Raw genomic sequence first — 20,068 nt, 5'->3', positions numbered from 1 at the left:
CCCAAGGACCCCACCCCTTATCTAAGTCTCTCTGCTCCCTGTCCCCTGACTGCCCCAACTGCTCTCTATGCCCCCTTCCCCCCGCCCCCCCCCCCCCCCCCAGAACCCGGACCAATCTAACCCCCCCCATTCCCTGTCCCTTGCCTGTGTTTGGCTGCGAGCTCCACGTGCAGCCAAACACTGTGACGTTGCTCTGCGGGGAAGGAGGGAGGGGGAGGGACTCTGGCTGCTAGAGGCCCCAGTGGCTGCGAGCGGCTTTCAATCAGGCCCAGCCGTCCAATCAGCCGCGCCGCACTCTGCATGAGGGGACATTTTTTTTATCCCAGACATTTCTACTTTATTAGAAATCCCCCCCGGACGGCCGTTTAAAGCTGAAAAAGCCGGACATGTCCGGGGAAACCCGGATGGATGGTAACCCTAGTCTCTCTGGCTGGCTTTGAAGGGGAAAGCGCTGCTTCTCTCTGGCCGCTGGCTGCGCAGCTGCCCCTGCTCCTCCTGAGTCCTCTGGTCCGTGCTCGCAGGGCCGCATTTTGAAAGGGGCTTTAGAGCTGTAGGCCCGGGGCCCCCTTAGCCCAGGGCCCTGCAGCCCCTAAAGCCTCTGCGTTCTGGGTGGCCCTGCCTGCCGGAGGTTGTGGGGGGGAGGTGGGTTTCAGCTTCACCGTTCGCTCGCTCCCTCCCTTCCTCCCTCCCAGAAAGTCCTAAGGGGGGAAGCCCTGGGAGGGAGAGGAGGCGGAGAAGAGGAACTTGTGCAATGCTCCCTTGTAAAGTCAGCCAAATGACGTTATAAGGGAGCATTGCACAACTTTAAACGTGCATGTTCCCTAATGGAGTAGCGATGTAACTTCGAAACAACGTTAAGCGGGAGGACGTTAAGTGAGGAGTTACTGTATAGTCATCCCCTATGTGGATGCTTTTAGTCTAGGATAAGAGTGTTTTTTTCCAGTTTAGCTTAAATCCTTTCCCAAGTGATATAAAATAAACTGAAAAAAGTCATTCTTATCCTGGAATAAGTGTGTCCTCACTGGATTTGTATTAGTATAACTTTATTAGTTTAAATTCACAACTTTAGCTTATACTGCAAAAACTTTCCCAATGTAGACACAGCTGTAAGGTCTAGATCCTGTAGATAGATCAGCGTGGGAGCAGTGGTTTTAAAATTGTATGTACATTTTTGCTTTAGCAGTTATGCATCAGGACATTATGCTTAAATGTTGTTTGCCAAAATGTTTGGAAAATACTGTATGAATTATTATATAAGAGATTTTTTAGGGGCTATGCTAGACAACATGTCATAGAAGGTCTTCAGCCAAGAACGACCTACAGATTTCGACTAAAGATCACTAGCCCTACAGGGGACTGTGCTTATAGTCCAGCTGTCTCTGTATCCACTACAAGTAAGTACAGACTTTAATTTATTATAAGGTGACAAAAATTACAGAATTCCTTACTATTTAAAAAAAATTGATATAAAATAGCTGTTGAATTGAAAACTGTAGTTCGGAATTCACAAAAATTGAAATGTATATTTTGTAAACATAAATGTGTTACTTATTCTAAGGGTACGTCTACACTTACCGGAGGGTCCGGCGGCAGGCAATCGATGTTCTGGGATTGATTTATCGCGTCTGGTTTAGAGGCGATAAATCGATCCCGGATCGATCCTGGAAGTGCTCGCCGTCGACGCCGGTACTCCTGCTCGGCGAGAGGAGTACGCAGCATCGACGGGGGAGCCTCCCTGCCGCATCTGGACCCACAGTAAGTTCGGACTAAGGTACTTCGAATTCAGCTACATTATTAACGTAGCTGAATTTGCGTACCTTAGTCCGAAGTGGGGGCTTAGTGGGGACCAGGCCTAAGAGTATTATGGGTTCTGAGTCACCTACAAGCTGTTTAGTTCTGTATTCTCTAAAATAGTAGTTTAATTTTACAAAATATAGTGTGCTATTTCAGTTTCCTCTTCATGTTATTCAGACCCCAAGTGTTGGAGTAGAAAATAGGCCAGGAGTGTTACTAGTTCCATCAAATGCTACTGTGGTTTCTTTTTTTACTCACTTCACTTGAATTCAAAACCAGGTTTATTCTCAAACTGAAATAAAGGTCTGTCCCTTAAAGAGGAAGAACAGAAAATATATCTGAGTCTGTCAGCCACAGGTTTCAAGAAAGGCTAGAGAATGTCTCTGTGTCAGAGGGAGTGGGACATGGGACTCTGATTTGGATTGTCTCATTGGGGAGTAGCACAAGGGAAAGAATCAGAAATACTTTAATCAGTGAAAGTTGTCTTCTGAATTTATGAGTGACAGAGACAGGGCCATAAGTGGTGGAATATATATCCCTTGTGAATAAAAATATTCCTAATAACACATTTTTCATGTTTTCTGGCCTATTCTATTTCATATAATTTACTTAGAATTTTTTTTTTTATTGAGAATGTTAGTTTTCTTTGTTGTGTGTGTGTCCAGGAATCATATCTGTGTATTGTGTGCTGTGAACAAGTTGTGTTTCTGCTGTCATTCTAAAAGTTAAAGCTGAAGAGGTACAATTTACTGCTCAGCAGGAGAGACCAACTGCAAGATGTGATTCTTGAACATAGAAAAGCAAAGGGAGATGCAGTATTACCAGCCTCAAGTGTTCAACAATCATCAGTCAGGCCCCCAAAATCATGAAATTGGCTTAATCATAAGATATTAAAAATAATAAATGTTGGGTTCTTAGTCTTTAAGTCACATTTGAGTCACGTTTTCAGGCTTTTGTCTGTAACCTGCATGATTGCCATTGGATCTTGTTATGCCTGTTTGTCTGCTAGATTAAAGAGCCCTCTGTCAACATTCTGTTCCCCATGTAGGTACTTATAGACTGATCATACACTCGCATCTCATTGTGTAGCAGTCACGGTCGTGTAATCTTCATCTGGTAAATTTACTGCAGTACTCTGGCACCGCCAATGGACCAACATTGCCTAATTTTGCAGTTCTGTGGTAAATGTGTCACAATGACTGCACTTTTGGCACCTTCACTCTTCATTGTGATATGGCAATTCCTATGAACAATATAAATATAAACAATTTTATTAAATAGTGAAGCAAATATGGCTTAAAACTGAATAACTTGCCATATAGACTATTTTCTTTTAACTGTTGCAGTTGCATGTAAATATTTTCCATTAACCCATTTGTAAAATAGTCTGTGAACATTATATTATGCACATGAAAACAGACTATGACTCTAGGTTTCTAATTTGCATTCAGTTGGATAGTGGTTTAATAAATCAGAAAAGCAACTACTCTATTTGAAAAAAGGGTGTTCTGCCTTTTTTTTCCTCCAGGAAAAGTATAAGAAAATACTGCTTAAATGAGGCATGCAATTTTAATCAATTGGGTCCTAAAAAAAAGAGAGACAAACAGCTGCTGCTTGTTAATTGGTGAATGTCTTCACCAATGAGCTCATCATTTATTCACTGCTTTCAATGGAGCCTTAAATTCCATAAATAAAGGTGTTATCACCACATTATAGTATGACTGCTTGCACATCTGTAACAAAATGACTCATTTATAATACATGAAGGATTCATTTCAAAAGAGAAATGTATGACTTTCACCTGTGCAGATTTATTGTGCTTTTCTAATTATTATGTTTTATTGTGAGTGGACAGAACTGTCATATGAAAGCACAGGCATGCATGCTTAAATTCACCATATGAAATGTTAATTTTTAAAATTATTTACATTAAATTTTGGAACAGCACTAAAAAATTCATATATCTCACTTTTATTTCCTCTGACTCTTACATTGACCCCCTACACAACCAGATAACTGTTCTTTTCCAAATAAATTGCCCTTGCAGATTCAAACTGTGGTTACCTTGGAAACTAGATGCCCTGCCATGTGGTTATGTAACCTTGACAGGGAGGTTTTGCAGTGGCAATGCCAAGGAAGAATTTCGAGTTTTGAAGATTATTTTAAAATATGTTTTTTTCAGTAGTGTGGACAGGAAATTTGCAATGATGAATCCAGGTAGACAACATTAATGGTAGTTGATTCTCCACTCATTTATGCCAGTTATGCCAGACTGTAAATAATTAGATTTATATTTATATCTTTGTTGTATTAAACATTAATATACATAATTAACAACTTTCATATTTTTTCAGGAAATCTAAGTGGGAAAAGGGCATAAGAATTCTGTACGCCTGCAAACACTCATTCCAAATCCTAGATTAAAATATATTTGAATGTTCCCACTATTTGATTATTTTCTGGTTGAAATTATTATATATTATATTTGTGTTTAATAGACTTCATTTTTAATATGCAATTTAGAAACTTTATATTATTTTTAATTGAAGTAGAATGTCCTGAAAATGTTTGATATATGTTGTTTGTAGACTAAATAACTCTCATTGTATTGTTGGTGTACATACTAATGGGTAACTGGTGCTCTGGTCTTGAAATTCAGGGAGAAATTACCTGCTACTAAAACATACCATTTTAAAAATTCCTGATCGTTTATCTTTGTTCTGTGGTTAACTATAGTGTCAGATAAATGCAGGTCTGGAAGGGACCGTCAGAAGTCGTATAGTCCAGCCCCAGTGTGCTGAGGCAGGGACAAATATACCTAGATCATCCCTGAAAGGTGTTTGTCTAGCCAGTTCTTAAAAACATTCAGTGACAGGGATTCCACAACCTCTCTAGGAAGTCTATTTCAGTCTTTAATTATCTGTATAGTTAGGTAGTTTTTCCTAACATTTAACATAAATTTCTCTTGCTACAGATTAAACTGATCACTTTTTGTTCTACCTTCAGTGGACAAGAACAATTGATCACGGTCCTCTTCTAACAGCCCTTAACATATTTGAAGACTATTATCAGTTCCCTCCTCAATCTTCCTTTCTCAGGACTAAACATGTCCAGTTCTTTTTAATCTTTCCTCATAGGTTAGGTTTTCTAAATTTTTGTCATTTTTTTTTGTTGTCCTCTGAACTTTCTCCAATTTGTCCATATCTTTCATAAAGTGTGGCATCCAGAACTGGACCCTGTCCTCCATCTGAGGCCTCCCCAGTGCAAATTACAACAGGACAGTCATCTCTCTCATATCTTACATATGAACCTCTTGTCCATACACCCCAGAGTGATGTTAGTCCTTTTTGTAACTGCATCACTTCATTGAATCATATTCAGTTTGTGATCCACTGTAACCCCCAGATCCTTTTCAGTCCTTAGTCGGTTATTCCCCATTTTGTAGTTGTGCATTTGATTTTTTTTCTTTCTAACTGAAGTAGTTTGCATTATTTTCATTGAATTTCATTTAGATGATTTCAGTTCTCTAGTTTGTCGAGGTTATTTTGAATCCTGTCCTCCAAGCACTAGCAATCTCTCTCAGTTTGGTGTCATCTGCAGATTTTATAAGCGTACTCGCCACTCCATTTTCCAAGTCATTAATAAAAGTAATGGATAGTACTGAACCCAGGACAGACACCTGTGGAACTCCTCTAGATACGTCCCTCCAGTTTGACAGTGAACCACTGATACCTGCTCTTTGATATGGTCTTTCAACCAGGAGTGCGCCCCCCCCTTTCATCAAGACCACATTTGCCTAGTTTGCTTATGCGAATGTCATGTGGGACTGTGTAAAAAGCCTTACTAAAATCAAGGTATATCAAGTCTGCAGCTTCTCCCGCATTCCCTAGGGCCGTTACCATGTCAAAGAAGAAAATTAGTCTGGCTTGGCATGACTTGTTCTTGATAATTCCGTATTGGCTATTACTTATTACCCTACTGTAGGTGCTTGTCCAAACTGATTGTTTAGTAATTTGTTTCAGTATTTTTCCAGATATTGAAGTTAGGCTGACTAGTATATAATTCCCCATAATTCTACTTTTGTTTTCCTTTTCAGGTTTACCTGAAAGCAGCTAACAGAAGTGTTTCTGTCTTTAACACTCAGATGCCCAACTCCCAATGGGGTCTAAATCCAAATAAATCTGTTTTACCCTGTATAAAGCTTATAAATTGTTCGCCCTCTATAACACTGATAGAGAGATATGCATGGGTGTTTGCTCCCCCAGGTATTAATACATACTCTGGGTCAATTAATAAGTAAAAAGTGATTTTATTAAATACTTTTTAATAAAGTAGGATTTAAGTGGTTCCAAGTAGTAACAGACAGAACAAAGTAAGTCACCAAGCAAAATGAAATAAAACGCGCAAATCTATGTCTAATCAAACTGAATACAGATAATCTCACCCTCAGAGATGCTTCAGTAAGTTTTTTCCTCAGACTGGACACCTACCAGGCCTGGGCACAATTCTTTCCCCTGGTAAAGTTCTTGTTCCAGCTCAGGTGGTAATTAGGAGATTCTTCATGATGGCTCCACTCCTTTTGTTCTGTTCCACCCCTTTATATATCTTTTGCATAAGGCGGGAATCCTTTGTCCCTCTCTAGGTTCCCACCCCCTCCTTCTCAATGGAAAGCCACCAGGTTAAAGATGGATTCCAGTTCAGGTGACATGATCACATGTCACTGCAAGACTTCATTGCCCACTTGCCAGCACACATGTATACAGGAAGACTTACAGGTAAACATAGCCATCTGCAGACAATTGTCCTGGTTAATGGGAGTCATCAAGATTCCAAACCACCATTAATGGCCCTCACTTTGCATCATTACAATAGGCCCTCAGAGTTATATTTCATATTTCTAGTTTCAGATACAAGAGTGGTACATTTATACAAATAGGATGATCACACAGTAGATTATAAGCTTTGTAATGATACCTTACAAGAGACCTTTTGCATGAAGCACACTCCAGTTATATTATATTCACTCATTAGTATATTTTTATGAAATCATATAGACTGCAATGTCACAACCTTCGTTTCCTTTCTTAAGGCTTGGAAGGTCTGGAAATCTGGAGCTTTTATGCAAATTATATCTTGCCCAAATTTGCATATTTGAAGATGGTGCAGTATCTCATTTGTATAATATTCCCCTTCACTGTCAACCCCATCATTTTTCCCCCAAGCCATCAACTCCTATCAATCCTCCTCTTCCAAGTAATCCATCAGTTCCATTGAGGTTTTCCCCCGTCTCTCCTACTGTATCTGTCTTCCATATCCCCTACCCTGCCCTAAGTATTCCTCCAGCCCTTCTTTTTTCTGGTTCCCCCTACCTTCCCCTTTCCCTTGAGTTAGGTGTCCCCCCATCTCTTTCTCTGTCTTCTTCTTGAGGTTTCCTATCCATCTTCTGTTTGATTTCTCCCTTAGGCTTTTCCCAGGTCTCTCCCTTTCTAAGGCTTCCCCTTCCTCTCTTGAGTATGCTTTCCCTCCCCCCCCCAACCTTTTTGCCCCTCTTTCTCCCGGCTGAAGTACTTTTTCCCCCTGAATGCTAGAGGGACCTAAGGCACTGTTTGTTTTTCTTCCCTGTGGGTTGGTTATATGCTGGAAAGGGACAGACTGCTAAGGTTTCCTACCTAACTCCCTGGTCTGGGTTGCAGCCTGCTGCTCCTTTTGCTGGCCACCATCTGCAAAACTGCCTTCATTTGTGTTGCTTAGCAGTAGTTCAACATCTGCTCAATTGGTATGAGAGAGAGGGAGAGATGAGTGAAGAGCACAGAGCCTCTGAGCTGATTTCAGGCTCATTTGCATGGCCTCCCAAGAAGCTGCCTGAAAAATAGGAGATTCAGGCAGCCAACCAAGAACCCAAGAGAGGGAATCTGAAGTATACCAGGGAAATTTTTTCCTCACAATGCTCCTCTCATGGTGGATTTGATTTAAATCAAATTTCATGATTTAAATCACTAGTCAGGAAGACTCAGTTTAATCATAAAATTTCTACATATGGGTTTCTACATAAAAGTGCATTCTTGTTGGTTATTATAACCTTAATACATATTATTCACAACTCAGAGATAGATGACCCCCAAACTGGGTCTCTTTTATGACCTGCTGCCATTATACGTTTTCCCTTCTAGTGAGAGAATGCTATGGTAGATCTCAAATCAATGAAGACTACACTCAGAAAGAACTCAAGACTTCTAGAATCTGCTGCTCAAACAGTTTCACTTCTGTTTCTACTGCCTGTCCCTCTCCTCTCACATTTATCTCCAGACGTCTTCTCCTTGTCCAGATCTATTCCACCCCCCAACAATCTTCTATTCATTGAACTTTTTGAAACTTTGCACTTTTAGAGAGAGGTAAGGGACTGACTCTGTGTACACAAATTTGCAGAGGGACAATAGAGTTGAGGTCTGTTATTTCTCACCTCTATATATTATTTTTATTTAAAAACATTTTTGCTGTTAACAAGCATGTTATCTCTGGAGACACAAATCCACAGTTTGAGAACTGCAAAACTAAGCATCTCTGATCGTATCTTCTAGACTTAGTACTGAGTCCCATTGGGTAGATAGAAAGATTAACCTAAATAGTCTATACGGAAGCCTCTGGAACCCCATAAGATTGGGTCCCTAATCCATGAACTATTTGAACTCATTTACAAAACTTTTCTTAAACATTACATGAATATATTGTCTCATACTATAGAATTAGAATTTATAATCCCTATTCCATAATGATATCTTTGAGCTATAATGTATCTTAATTAAAACTATCTTTACATAGGTTTTTTTCCCTCAAAAAGCATTTTATCAAAAAAATCTGATTTAAATAAAAAAAAATCTGTTTTTTTTTTTAAATCATTGATTTTTATCCACTCTCGCCTCTCTACAGGAGTGGTATGTCTCTTCACTACCCATAATGCAGGGTTGTGGCTAAATATCACACTCTATCCCTAATAGAACTGTGAAGCATCTTCTAAAGAAGTAAAGTGAAATGTAGGAAGTAAGATGTGTGAATTAAATCTGACTCACCAAAATGCTGTTATGTTTTTTCTCCTTTATCTTTATCTTCTTTTAATTTCTCCATTTTCTTTCTAATTTTTTCTTATTCTCTCTTGTTTACTTTGCTCCTTTTCTTTCATGGTAAACTGTTTTAGCAGCTACAACAGCATCACTCCCTTTTGTAGTGTCCACTCTCTTTGCTTTTGTTTGGTCTTCCTGATGCAATGGCTGACTTTGGAGTCTTGTTGAATGACTTGTGGAACTTTTCAAACATAGATGCACTGCCCTAAAAAATACCACCCTTGGGCTACCTAGCTAATAAGAACTTCAAACACTATAAACATTGCAGAATTAAGATTTAAAGTAATATGCCAAATTCTTTAATTTTTATTGAAGCTGATTCTCAGGCAAATAAAATAAGCATATTCTGGCAATTGAAAACTGTTAACAAATGTCTTGTACAAGCAAGTTAAGTCATCAACTCTGTAGCTATCTTGTAAAATCTCAAAGGATGACAACTGCAGTATCTTCACACTAACCCTCCACATTTTCTTTCTTTAAATACTTCCACACTCTCTAATTAGAATGATTTTAATCTTGCTTTGAGTCAGTACTGCATTTTAACAACATGTAGTTTCCTAAAATGCAGAGGCATACAGGTTCTAGAAAATATGCAGTCTGAAGCTTTTTAAACTGAAATGTGGCTAACCACTAGTTGCTTGTTTTGCAACAGGATTTGACTCACTTGGCATGCTGTCATCAGGTGCCTATCCAATAATCAAATCAAAATCTTCCACTTTTTGAAGTTTACTTCCACAACACAGGCTTTACATGCAATGCCCTTTTTCATCCTTGCCCTGACTTTTTCAGAGTGCAACCAGACATTTCAAAGGTTAGTTAATTTTCATGGGAGAGACCTGCAACACTTTGTGCTGGACCTAGAGTCTGAGCAATCAAATCTATTTGCTGTGTTCTCCTAGTTTTCTTTCGTATGACCTGGTTAGGTAGCTACAACTCAACTACAGCTGTGTTCTCTGTAAATAGGAAAGAGATCATTCCGCTTTCAAAAGAAGGTTGCTATTTTTTTGGTTCATTAATGCCCATGTTCATCATTAGACTAACACAAAAAGTGTGGCATATGGATTAGAAATCTGGTCTTTACCAATTACCACAGGAACTAGTGTGTTTTAGAGATGGCCCATTGAAACTGGGCACATTTATGGGCACGAGGAACAATACATTTGATTTGTTTAGGAAATACCATTTTACAACTGGCTTTTGTTATGAGAGAAGATATCTAGAACAGCTGTTACTCTAGTTCTGGGTGGTGTTTGGTTCTTATTTTTATTTTGACAAATGGGCTGTAGGAAGATATCATCTTTGTGAATAAAGGTAGGCTGATCATGGTCCAAACCCTAGACAGGAGGAATCATGGTCGGACACAGCAGTTTTGCCCTTCAAGAAAGAATTAAGAGAGAACTGGAAGCCAGATCTCTCCCAATCACCACAGCATTCAAGGGATTGTACTATGTTGGCTGAGCAGTAGAGTAGTTTAATATCTAACATGATAGTTCCCAGATATAGGTTCACTTCCAATACAGAAGTATATAAAGGCATTAGTCTTCCACTAAAATAATTGATTTTTAAAAATGGTAATGAAAAAAGATAAAGATTAGTTAATGAGCATACTGTATTGTGAGAATGATGCCAGTGAGTATAACCACACTTCAAGAGTCACCTCTTAAATAAAAACAGCTACGTAACAGTGATACAGATTCTTTTGTTAAATTTAGTAATCTAGAAAATATCCAAAAGTGGTACTGAAAATTATGAAAGCTAATCATTTATTTGCAGCATTTCAATACTTGGCAACACCACTAGAATGAATTTCTGAACTGTTTTGCAAATACTTTCCTATTTTGTTTTCTACAGGAGAGCCGATGAGCGGAGAGCAACTTCATCGAGCTGTCAGTATGAATGACGTAGAGGCAGTTCTTAACATTCTTCAGGGAGGGTGAGAAAATATTCAGATTATAAAATATCTATAAAGTGTTACAGTGGACGTGAAATCATGTAAACTGCATGATGCTATTGTGTTTTGTTTCAATGATTTAGTTTTCCCATGTCCTAAAAATTAGACTGCACATTTTATGATAAAGTGACAAATTACAAATTTGCTTTCTGTGTTATATCATTTTACAAATGGAATATGTCATTTGGTTTTGATCACTCTTCCTTAAAAAGTGTATATAAGAAATAGATGTGAGCCAAATACACCTCTACCCCGATATAATGCGGTCCTCGGGAGCCAAAAATCCCTACCGCGTTATAGATGAAACCCCTTTATATCGGGGTAGCGGCGGCAGGGCTCCAGCGGTGATTTAAAGGGCCTGGGCTCCCCAGAGCAGCCGGAGCCCCAGGCCCTTTAAATTGCCGGCCGAGTTCTGCTACCGCAGCTCCGGGGTAGCGGCAGCAAGGCTCCAGCAGTGATTTATAGGGCTTGGGGCTCCCCACAGCAACCGGAGCCCCGGGCTCTTTAAATTGCCTCCCGAGCCCTGCTGCCGGAGCCCCGGGGGTAGCAGCGGCAGAGCTCCAGTGGTGATGAAAAGGGCTTGGGGCTCCCTGCAGCAGCCAGAGCCCCGGGCCCTTTAAAGCGCCGCCCAAGCCCCGCTGCTGGAGCCCCGGGGTTACCGTGCTATATGCAAACCCGTGTTATATCGGGTCACATTATATCGGGGTAAAGGTGTATGGGCAATGGGGATGATCAGAAGCATGGGAACACTTCCATGTGAAATGAAATTGAAGAAACTGGGAGTGTTTATTTTACAGAGTTGACAAATAAGGCAGAGGGGATATCATAAAAGGGTACAAAATAAAGAAAATGGGCACCTATATTCACCCCTTCTCATAACACAAGAAAAAGGGGACTTCTGATGAAACAGAAAGGTAGAGCAGGGGTTCTCAAACTTCATTGCACCATGACCCCCTTCTGACAACAAAAATTACTACATGACCCCAGGAGGGGGACCGTGGGCCATAGTTTGCCCACCTCTGATCTAGAACTAAGACTGTCACCTCCTCCCCATACTAGATGGTGGATGGATTGTGGCTTTTGCCTGGTAAGTGGGGAATGGCCCCCATGGGGTGAGATGTGGTGGAGCCAGGGTACTCTTTCTGCTCGCTGCACTCCTCACATGCATAGCGGGGACTGTAGATGTTTATCACTCTCTACTTAGCGTCTGATAAACTTGGTTTGTTTTAGGTGGTGTTAGTAGTTAGCTGTTTAAAGTGCTGTACCACTTCTGGCAGGTGTGCAGGGTAGAAAGTATAGAATGCATCAGCAGGAGCAAGTTTTTTGGGAAAACCAAGAGATAAGGCCAGAATGTGGTGGCCTGAACCTACTATATCTGACAGAGCAAGGGAAAGGCTTAATGTGTTGCACAGATTGAGGTACATCTTATCTGTATCTTGCGTGAAGACCGGGTGATGGGCTCCCATTCCAGGATTTAGCTCCACAGCTCTTTGCATGTGCAGAGATACCATCCCTGTTTAGCAGCCCAGTGTGAGTAAAGGAATGCATTCTACTTCACCCATTGTATCAACCTGATCCATCCTCCCACTATGATAGGCACATCTCTCTTGTCTATTCGTCATAATTGACCACAAATGTCATAGAATATCATAATCATAGAGATGCACACAGACTCATTGAGTTATTTAAATAAAAGTATATATCTTAATCACTCAGCAAGTTACTATCCCATTCAGTTGCAATCAGTAACATGCAATTTCTAGTTGCTTTCATCTGTATAATAGACTAGTATCCTAGTTAAGTCAACAGGGTTAGAATAAGGTTGTTGTGAAACGTTGTCCAATTTTCCTGATTTTTTCAAATGTTTATTAGAATATTCTATTTATTATTTGACTTCCATTATATTTCCAACCTCAACTCTGACATGGTGAAATTATTTTTTCCCTAAAAATATGATTTTACCTAGGCAGCTATAATTTTTTAAGTAGCTTATTTTTTTTTGAAAAATGAAACTTGAAAAATATTTGTCAATGAATTTCTATGGAAAAAACAATAAAAAAACAAACTGTAATAATAGAAGTCAGCAAGAATAGTAGTCAGAATTTTTGATAAAATGATTAATGGTTTTTACTTTCACACTGTTGGCAAAATTAATAGGTGATTACAATGCTTTGAATTTATAAGACACTATTTAGAAATATGTTGTGGAAAGATTTATAGTTGTCTCTGGAAAATATTTGAGATACACTAGTTTGTAACATTTTCTTTTCTCCTCCTGTAAGACATGTGAAGGTGGATGTTCCTGATAAACTAGGCTTTACTGCTCTGATGGTTGCTTCGCAGAAAGGATATGATAGGTATTACTGTTTTTCTTTTACCTCTTTGTTGTGCATGATAGATTTTTTTACACTTTTCTACTATATTGGAGCACAATAATAGATGGTCAGTTTAGGAAAAGTATAATAGAATATTATTGTTTTGTTTTTTTCATAATATAAAGGCAACTTTGACAATTTTTATAAAATTAATCCAGAGTGTTTATTTTATTCTTCTATGTATTTATTGTTGAAAATCAAAAAAAGTCCTTTTTAGGATATATTTTTTTTACTATCAGTAATAGACTGTGTGCAAAACTAAGTTTTTATTTACTCTTTCAGAGTTTCTATTTTAATGAGAAATGTTAGTTTACTGGGCATTGTTCTTGATGAAAATATTTTATGTTATATAGGCTTGCGAAAATATTGGTACAGAATGGAACAGATGTAAATCAGAAGAATGGAAGTGGAAAGGACAGGTACTGCATGGATATATTGTTTTACCAGAGATTTTGGGGAACTGGTATTATGCATTACCGCATCAATATTTGTTCAGTTCTGGAAACTGATATTCAGATTCTAGTTTTGGTCACAACTGAAAATGAGTTTTATTGATTTAATCTTAGTCTCCATTTGACCACATCATAAAATTACTATGGAGTTCAGTAAACTGGGAATCTTTGTTCAGGAAGAATACAGGACTTCATTAGAAAAGAGAATAGTAGATCAGGAGTCAGCTGCATTAGCAGAGGTCTGAAGAGGAAGCTTACACAGTATTTACTCTCATTGGATGGCTCTAATCTCTAAATTCACTCATATTTGTAAAGAAAAGAGACAAATAAAAACAACTTCAAGGAACAACCCCCTCTTCAAATAAACACTAGAACAGACTGTAGTAAGATAAGAGAAGTGGCTGATAGATATGTAGTTGTTAGGCACCGTATGCTGTTCTGTATTAGAGCCTCTATACAAAATTCATATTCAGCTGAAAGTTGATCCCATCTAGTGATTCTTTGGTGGCTCCTATGTGAGATGAATTTGGTGTGTGTCTGCTCCCACATCACAAACTCACCGCAATGCTTTATAATAATGGGCAGACTCAACAGAGAGACTGATAAGTGCATGGGCTATGGAGGCTGCTGCTGCCCTGGAGATAAACAGAATGTATCATTTACCAGGACTATCATGACAGTGCCTTTCATCATCACTAATTTCGCACACAATTTTTAAAAACAAGTTTATGGTAATAAGTGAATTTTAAATATGCAAATTAGTCAATTAATTGATTTGCATAAGGTGGTGCCTCCTAAAATCTAGTTAAGCTTGCTAGGTCTCTCTGTTTCTCCTGGACCTTGTCTTTATCTGTGCCACTATCTTGATGCAGTCTGGGTTCCTTCTAGTCTGGCCTCACGGTGTTCTACACAAACGTCTTCCTTTGAACCTGAACTCCCCAGTGATTTCCTTCTGTATATTCTTTACTGTGCCTATCCCCTCACTTGCAGCTGTTACCCTACTTCCTTCTCTGATGAGACTGCTACCAATCTGCTGGGATCCCTTACAGCTGTCACCCCTGAAGCATTCAGGTGGCCCAGTCCATTTGTAGCTACTTGAGTTTCTAGTGTAGCCACTCTGATTTCCCCATTGCATTCTTAGCTCCAGGCAGCCCTTTCTGGCAGTTCTGTTATCCTGCTTGTCCTCTCCACTCATAACTAGGCTACTCTGTTTGGTACTTAGTAAATCAGACCATGAGAGGTAGAGTTACCTGGTTCTATATGTGATCCAAAAGACAAATGCTCCCAGTGATGAACCTTTTCAAGTGTCCCAGGATATTTGTCCATCTGCTTCTCTATTTGTCAGATCACGAATCTGTTTCCCTGCCCCCTTGGATGATCAATGGGCCAGTTATGGCTTTCTGGGGTTGTAGTATGCACACATAGGTGTGTTCTGCCTGGTAATGAACTGGCAGGTTCAATAATTTATATATACTTTCTTATACACAGAGCATCAATATTCAATAAACTTTATTCCACATTCGCCAAAGAAATATATTTGTCTTGTTTCCTGTGCATTGGTAAAGTGTGTTTTCATCTCTATCCATGCACACATTTGATGCCAGGGTTCGTGGTTTTGAGAAAGACTGAAGACTGTCGGATATCAACTAAAATTAGCAAGTGTATATACACAAGACTGTGATAGATAAATATAAAGTAGATTCTTTCCAATTTAAAAATAAAGGGAAAACTATGATGATTGGTTACTGATTCATGTTTCTTGTATGATTAACATAGAGCAATTTTATTATGGTTGACAATGAATTTAAGGGCTCAAAAATTAAATGTGTGATTTCATTGTTTGTGTACTTGAATAACTCCCTTGTGACAGGTGCTGTTCAAAAATAAAATAAGACAGTCCTTGTCCTGATAGTTTGCAGTCTAAATAGGGACAATACAGGACAGGTGGGTGTAGAACCAAATTTTGTCAGAGGGAGAAGACAAGGGTAATAGAAACACAAAGTGTGAGTATATTAGCTGAATGTATAGTTTTGTAGCTATATAATTATTTTATTTAAAAGAGATTAGCGAGAAAGAGATATTAGGGTGGAGACAGGGAAAGGAAGCTGGGAGGGATGGGGGAGGAGCGAGGATGCAGCGTGATCGGGGGAGTGGGCAAAACTGGGTGGGAAGAGGTGGGGTGGGGGTGCAGCAGGCACGGGAATGTGTGGAGTGGGGGCGGGGCCTAGGGTGGAGACAGGGATCGAACTCCCCCCCCACCCCCCGCTCCCCATGGCACTTTGAAAAGTCAACGCCTGTGCAGTGGTGCCCCTGATGTTGGCTGGGACATTGTTGTTTAGACGTTATCTCATTAGTGATTAATTAATTAATTAAATTAAAACGAATTAATGAATCACTAATGAGACAATTGTTTAGACGTTATCTAGGCAGGTGGCCAGTCAAAACATCATCTTAGCATTATTGTTGTTGTTGTTATTATTACAGGCTAATCTTGTATTAATTTTAATACTCTGAATAAAAAATGTATTTATATTTTCGTTTCACCTTAAGGATTCAGTTAAGGCTTTAAGAGCCAGAACTGTGTTAGAGTAGGAAGTGCATCACCTGAGTAATAGCTTTATTGTATGTAGTGTAGTTGTAGCTGTGTCAGTCTCAGGATGTTAGAGAGACAAGGTGGGTGAGGTAATATTTTATTAGTAAAAGATATTACCTCACCCACCTTGTGTCTCTGACAGTGTTATTGTTATTAATATATTACAGTAGTGCCTGCATGTCCCAGCCAACATCAGGGGCACCATTGCACAGGCGTTGACTTTTCAAAGTGCCGTGAGGGGGGGAGGGGGGGAGTTCGATCCCTGCCTCCACTCTAGGCCCCGCCCCCACTCCACACATTCCCGCGCCTGCTCCACCCCCACCCCGCCTCTTCCCACCCAGTTTTGCCCACTCCCCCGATCACGCTGCATCCTCGCTCCTCCCCCATCCCTCCCAGCTTCCTGCATGCCGCAAAGCAGCTGTTTGTGGCGGGCGTGAGGCGCAGGGAGGGAGGGGGGAGGCGCTGATCCGTTGGACTCGCCGGCGGTTGGGAGGCACTGTGGGGATGGGGAGGTTCTGGTAGAGGGGTTGCCGGTGAGTGCTCAGCACCCACCTTTTTTCCCCATGGTTGCTCCAGCGCCAGAGCACCCACTGAGTCGGTGCCTATGCCCCATTGTACTAGGTAGTGTTTAAAATATAGGAAGACCATTTCTGCCCTAAAGAGCTTACAATCTAAATAGACAAGACACACTAAGGGTGGGAGGGGAAATGAGAAACAGAACGGTGAAGTGATTTGCTGAGTGTCACTCACTGAGGCAGTGGTAGAGCAGGGGCTAGAAGCCATATTCCCTAGTCCAGTGCTCCCATCCACTAGATCAGTATTTCACTGTGGGGATCATGAATGGCAGTCAGGGTGATCACGAGGCATTGAAAATTATATTACAATCTAAAGCAAAAAAAATCTTCTCCCTTGCTCTCTGCACACCCTTACCCTTAAGGTCTAGTATTCTCGGTTAACTTCTCAAAGATACACAGATTAATAGGATTATTACTGATGCATTTTTTACTGTAACATTTATAGTAAATGTAAAGGAGTTTCAAACATTTTTGGCTTTGAATAAGGGGTTGCCAACCTGAGAAGGCTGAGAAACATACTGCCTCTTATGTCAGTGTAGGGCTGGAGAAAGCATAATGGTTCCAGTGTCGCTGTCTGAAGATGAACTCATTAATGGCCATTTCTATTCTGGGGCCTCCACGTGCTTGCCAGCATGCAGGAAGGTGGCATTATGGTGTTCATTACTAGTAGTTCTCTCCTCTGTATTTGGGTTATGCTGGCTGTAGCATTATGGTCCTCTTCTGTTTTGGAGCACTGGAGGCAGAGTGGGGTGCAGCAGGGGAAGTGAAGGGTCTTCTTGTGCCTTTCTTTCACCCTCTCCCAAGGATAGCTACAGCATAGCTGTACATTAAATATCAGTAAAGTTGGTGGTTGTCAGCTCAAAATTACTAGTTGACAAGAAAAGGCTGCCCAAATTAAAGTAAGTCAACAATGTAAGAAGAATAATGATGTCCTGTTCTTCCAGCAAAATAATTCTCTTTATGTTTCAGCCTAATGTTAGCTTGTTTTGCTGGTCACCTGGATATTATTAAATACCTCAGAGAACAAGGAGCTTCTTGGGAAGTCAGAGATCTGGGAGGTTGTACAGCTTTGCACTGGGCTGTGGATGGAGGACATTGTGAGGTTATTGAATGGATGATTAATGATGGCTGTCAGGTATGGATTTTATCTGTGTGTTCTTAAGAGAAAACAGCATTTTATGGGACATAAAGAGGTTGTCTGATAGCCTGGTGATACTTTGGGAATGTTAGTGCTCGCTAAGTATATATCTGAGCCCCTTGGGATAAAGGAGTGCATCATATTGCTCAATGGATAGTGACCGTGACCATGACATAGGTCCTGAACATCTAGGAATTGTGAAACTGAAGAAAAAATGGGGGAAGGTGAGGTCAGAGTTCTGATAAGAACATAGAGAATCTGCTATAGGAGGCTGGGGGAAGTGCTGCCTTTTAATTCTGTTGTTTATGTAAATAAATTACTATACTTTAGTAATTGTTTTGTAGATAGCTAATAGGGAAATAGACAGACCCTGAAGAGCCTAAAATTGAAGGTTTTATAGTTTTAATAAAAATCTGGCATTTTGTTTTGCTCCCAAGCCTCCATGAAATTGGAGACGGGCAGTCTTGCCTACTTTTGATTTCGCACCATCTGGAGACACAAACTTGCATTAGCAAACAAAATGGGATATTCTTAGTAACAGCTCAGCAAATATTAGCAAATTGGTGGATATAATTTAATCAAGCTCTGGTTGAAGACTGCAGGGAGGCTAAATGAAAAGTTAAAGATATGGAGATAAAGATTGATGGGTATAATGTTATTCTAATTGAGAATACTAGAACTGTAAAGCACCAAGAAATGACCTGTAAAACAAGTTCAGATTAAGAAATGTCTTGTTGATAGAGGCTCCTGCAGGAGTGCAAACTGAGAGAGAAGGGGATTATGTGCTAGATAGGTCATGAAACCTCACATTATAACTTTATTGTCAGAAAGCATTCTTAGCCCAGTGAGGCCTGGTCTATACTACCCGCCTGAATCGGCGGGTAGAAATCGACCTCTCGGGGATCGATTTATCGCGTCCCGTCGGGACGCGACAATCGATCCCCGAATCGGCGCTCTAACTCCACCAGCGGAGGTGGTAGTAAGCGTCGCCGACAAAAAGCGGCAGAAGTCGATTTTGCCGCCGTCCTCACAACGGGGTAAGTCGGCTGTAATACGTCGAATTCAGCTACGCTATTCACGTAGCTGAATTTGCGTATCTTAAATCGACTCCCCGCTGTAGTGTAGATGTACCCTGAGTAGGGTAGTAGAGGTTACTGATTAATGAAAAATCTGCAAATCTTGGAGTGAAATTTGATCCTCTTGCATTCCACAATGACTCCACCTAAAGGAAAATGAGTTGTATATTTTCAGGACCTAAACTTGCATATTGCAGTCTGAAAAATATGAATATTGACATAGAAATGGCATGTTTCTATTTTTCAGATTTAAAATAATTTCATCTAGGTTCTTACCATGTTCTTCTTTGGTATCCATTTTTTTTATTTTACCATAAAAGAATATGGACTTTGAATACTTAATTTATCAGATATCCAGCCATATTCAGGTTTACTACTGGAGCTGTAGTACAAAGGTTCCAGAATCAAGGGGTAGAAAGGAGATTTCTTATTTAAATGATTGGCATACTGCTGAGGTTTTGTTGTAATATTAATTATATGTTTAGGGTGCCTAATGCTTTGCATTTTTGTTATTTTAAATTGCAATAAATAATAAATACATAATGATGTTATGATTCTTTTGAATGAGGAAGAAATCTATTCTCCATGCACAAACTTAAAAGGCCTGAAAACATACAGGAGTCACTTCTAATGTCTACTTTCTTAAAGCAGTTACCATGCAACTTGGGTGCAGAGCAAGGAATACATTGCCTCCTCTTAAAAAGAGCATGTACTCACTGGAGCCTGCAGGAGAAACTTTCTGGGGCTCCAATTAAAATATGTACCCTAAGTACTACTACTAATATTAGGGTTACCATACTTAACAAATAAAAAAAGAGGACCCTCCACGGGGTCCGGGCCCCTGCCCTAACTCCGCCCCCTCCCACTCCCAGCCACACGGAAAGGGCTGCCCGAGCGCTACCGGCTTCACGGTTTGCCGGGCAGCCCCCAGACCCTGTGCCCCCGGCCAGTGCTTCCCCAGCGCAGCTGGAGCCTGGGAGGGGAAGCGCCCAGCCG

General features: G+C 40.2%; 1 protein-coding gene across 2 annotated transcripts in view; it reads left to right on the top strand.

The window, feature by feature from the left end:
* FANK1 (fibronectin type III and ankyrin repeat domains 1) overlaps window positions 1–17,993 on the top strand; it is a gene marked incomplete at its 3' end in the record, with an annotated part of 67,961 nt that extends 49,968 nt beyond the window's left edge. The window contains 5 exon segments of one of the 2 annotated variants that reach the window (XM_034776512.1): window positions 1,270–1,394; window positions 10,764–10,845; window positions 13,146–13,220; window positions 13,592–13,657; window positions 17,828–17,993. In XM_034776512.1, the coding sequence (XP_034632403.1) occupies window positions 1,270–1,394; window positions 10,764–10,845; window positions 13,146–13,220; window positions 13,592–13,657; window positions 17,828–17,993 (514 nt within the window). 2 annotated transcript variants of the gene reach the window in all.
* Between the last annotated feature and the right edge of the window lie 2,075 nt (window positions 17,994–20,068).

This window comes from Trachemys scripta, chromosome 7 (assembly GCF_013100865.1).
Source record: "Trachemys scripta elegans isolate TJP31775 chromosome 7, CAS_Tse_1.0, whole genome shotgun sequence".
Classification (NCBI taxonomy): Eukaryota; Metazoa; Chordata; order Testudines; family Emydidae; genus Trachemys; species Trachemys scripta.
The sequence above is the reverse complement of the archived record's forward strand: the minus strand, read 5'-3'. Positions and strand labels throughout refer to the sequence as shown.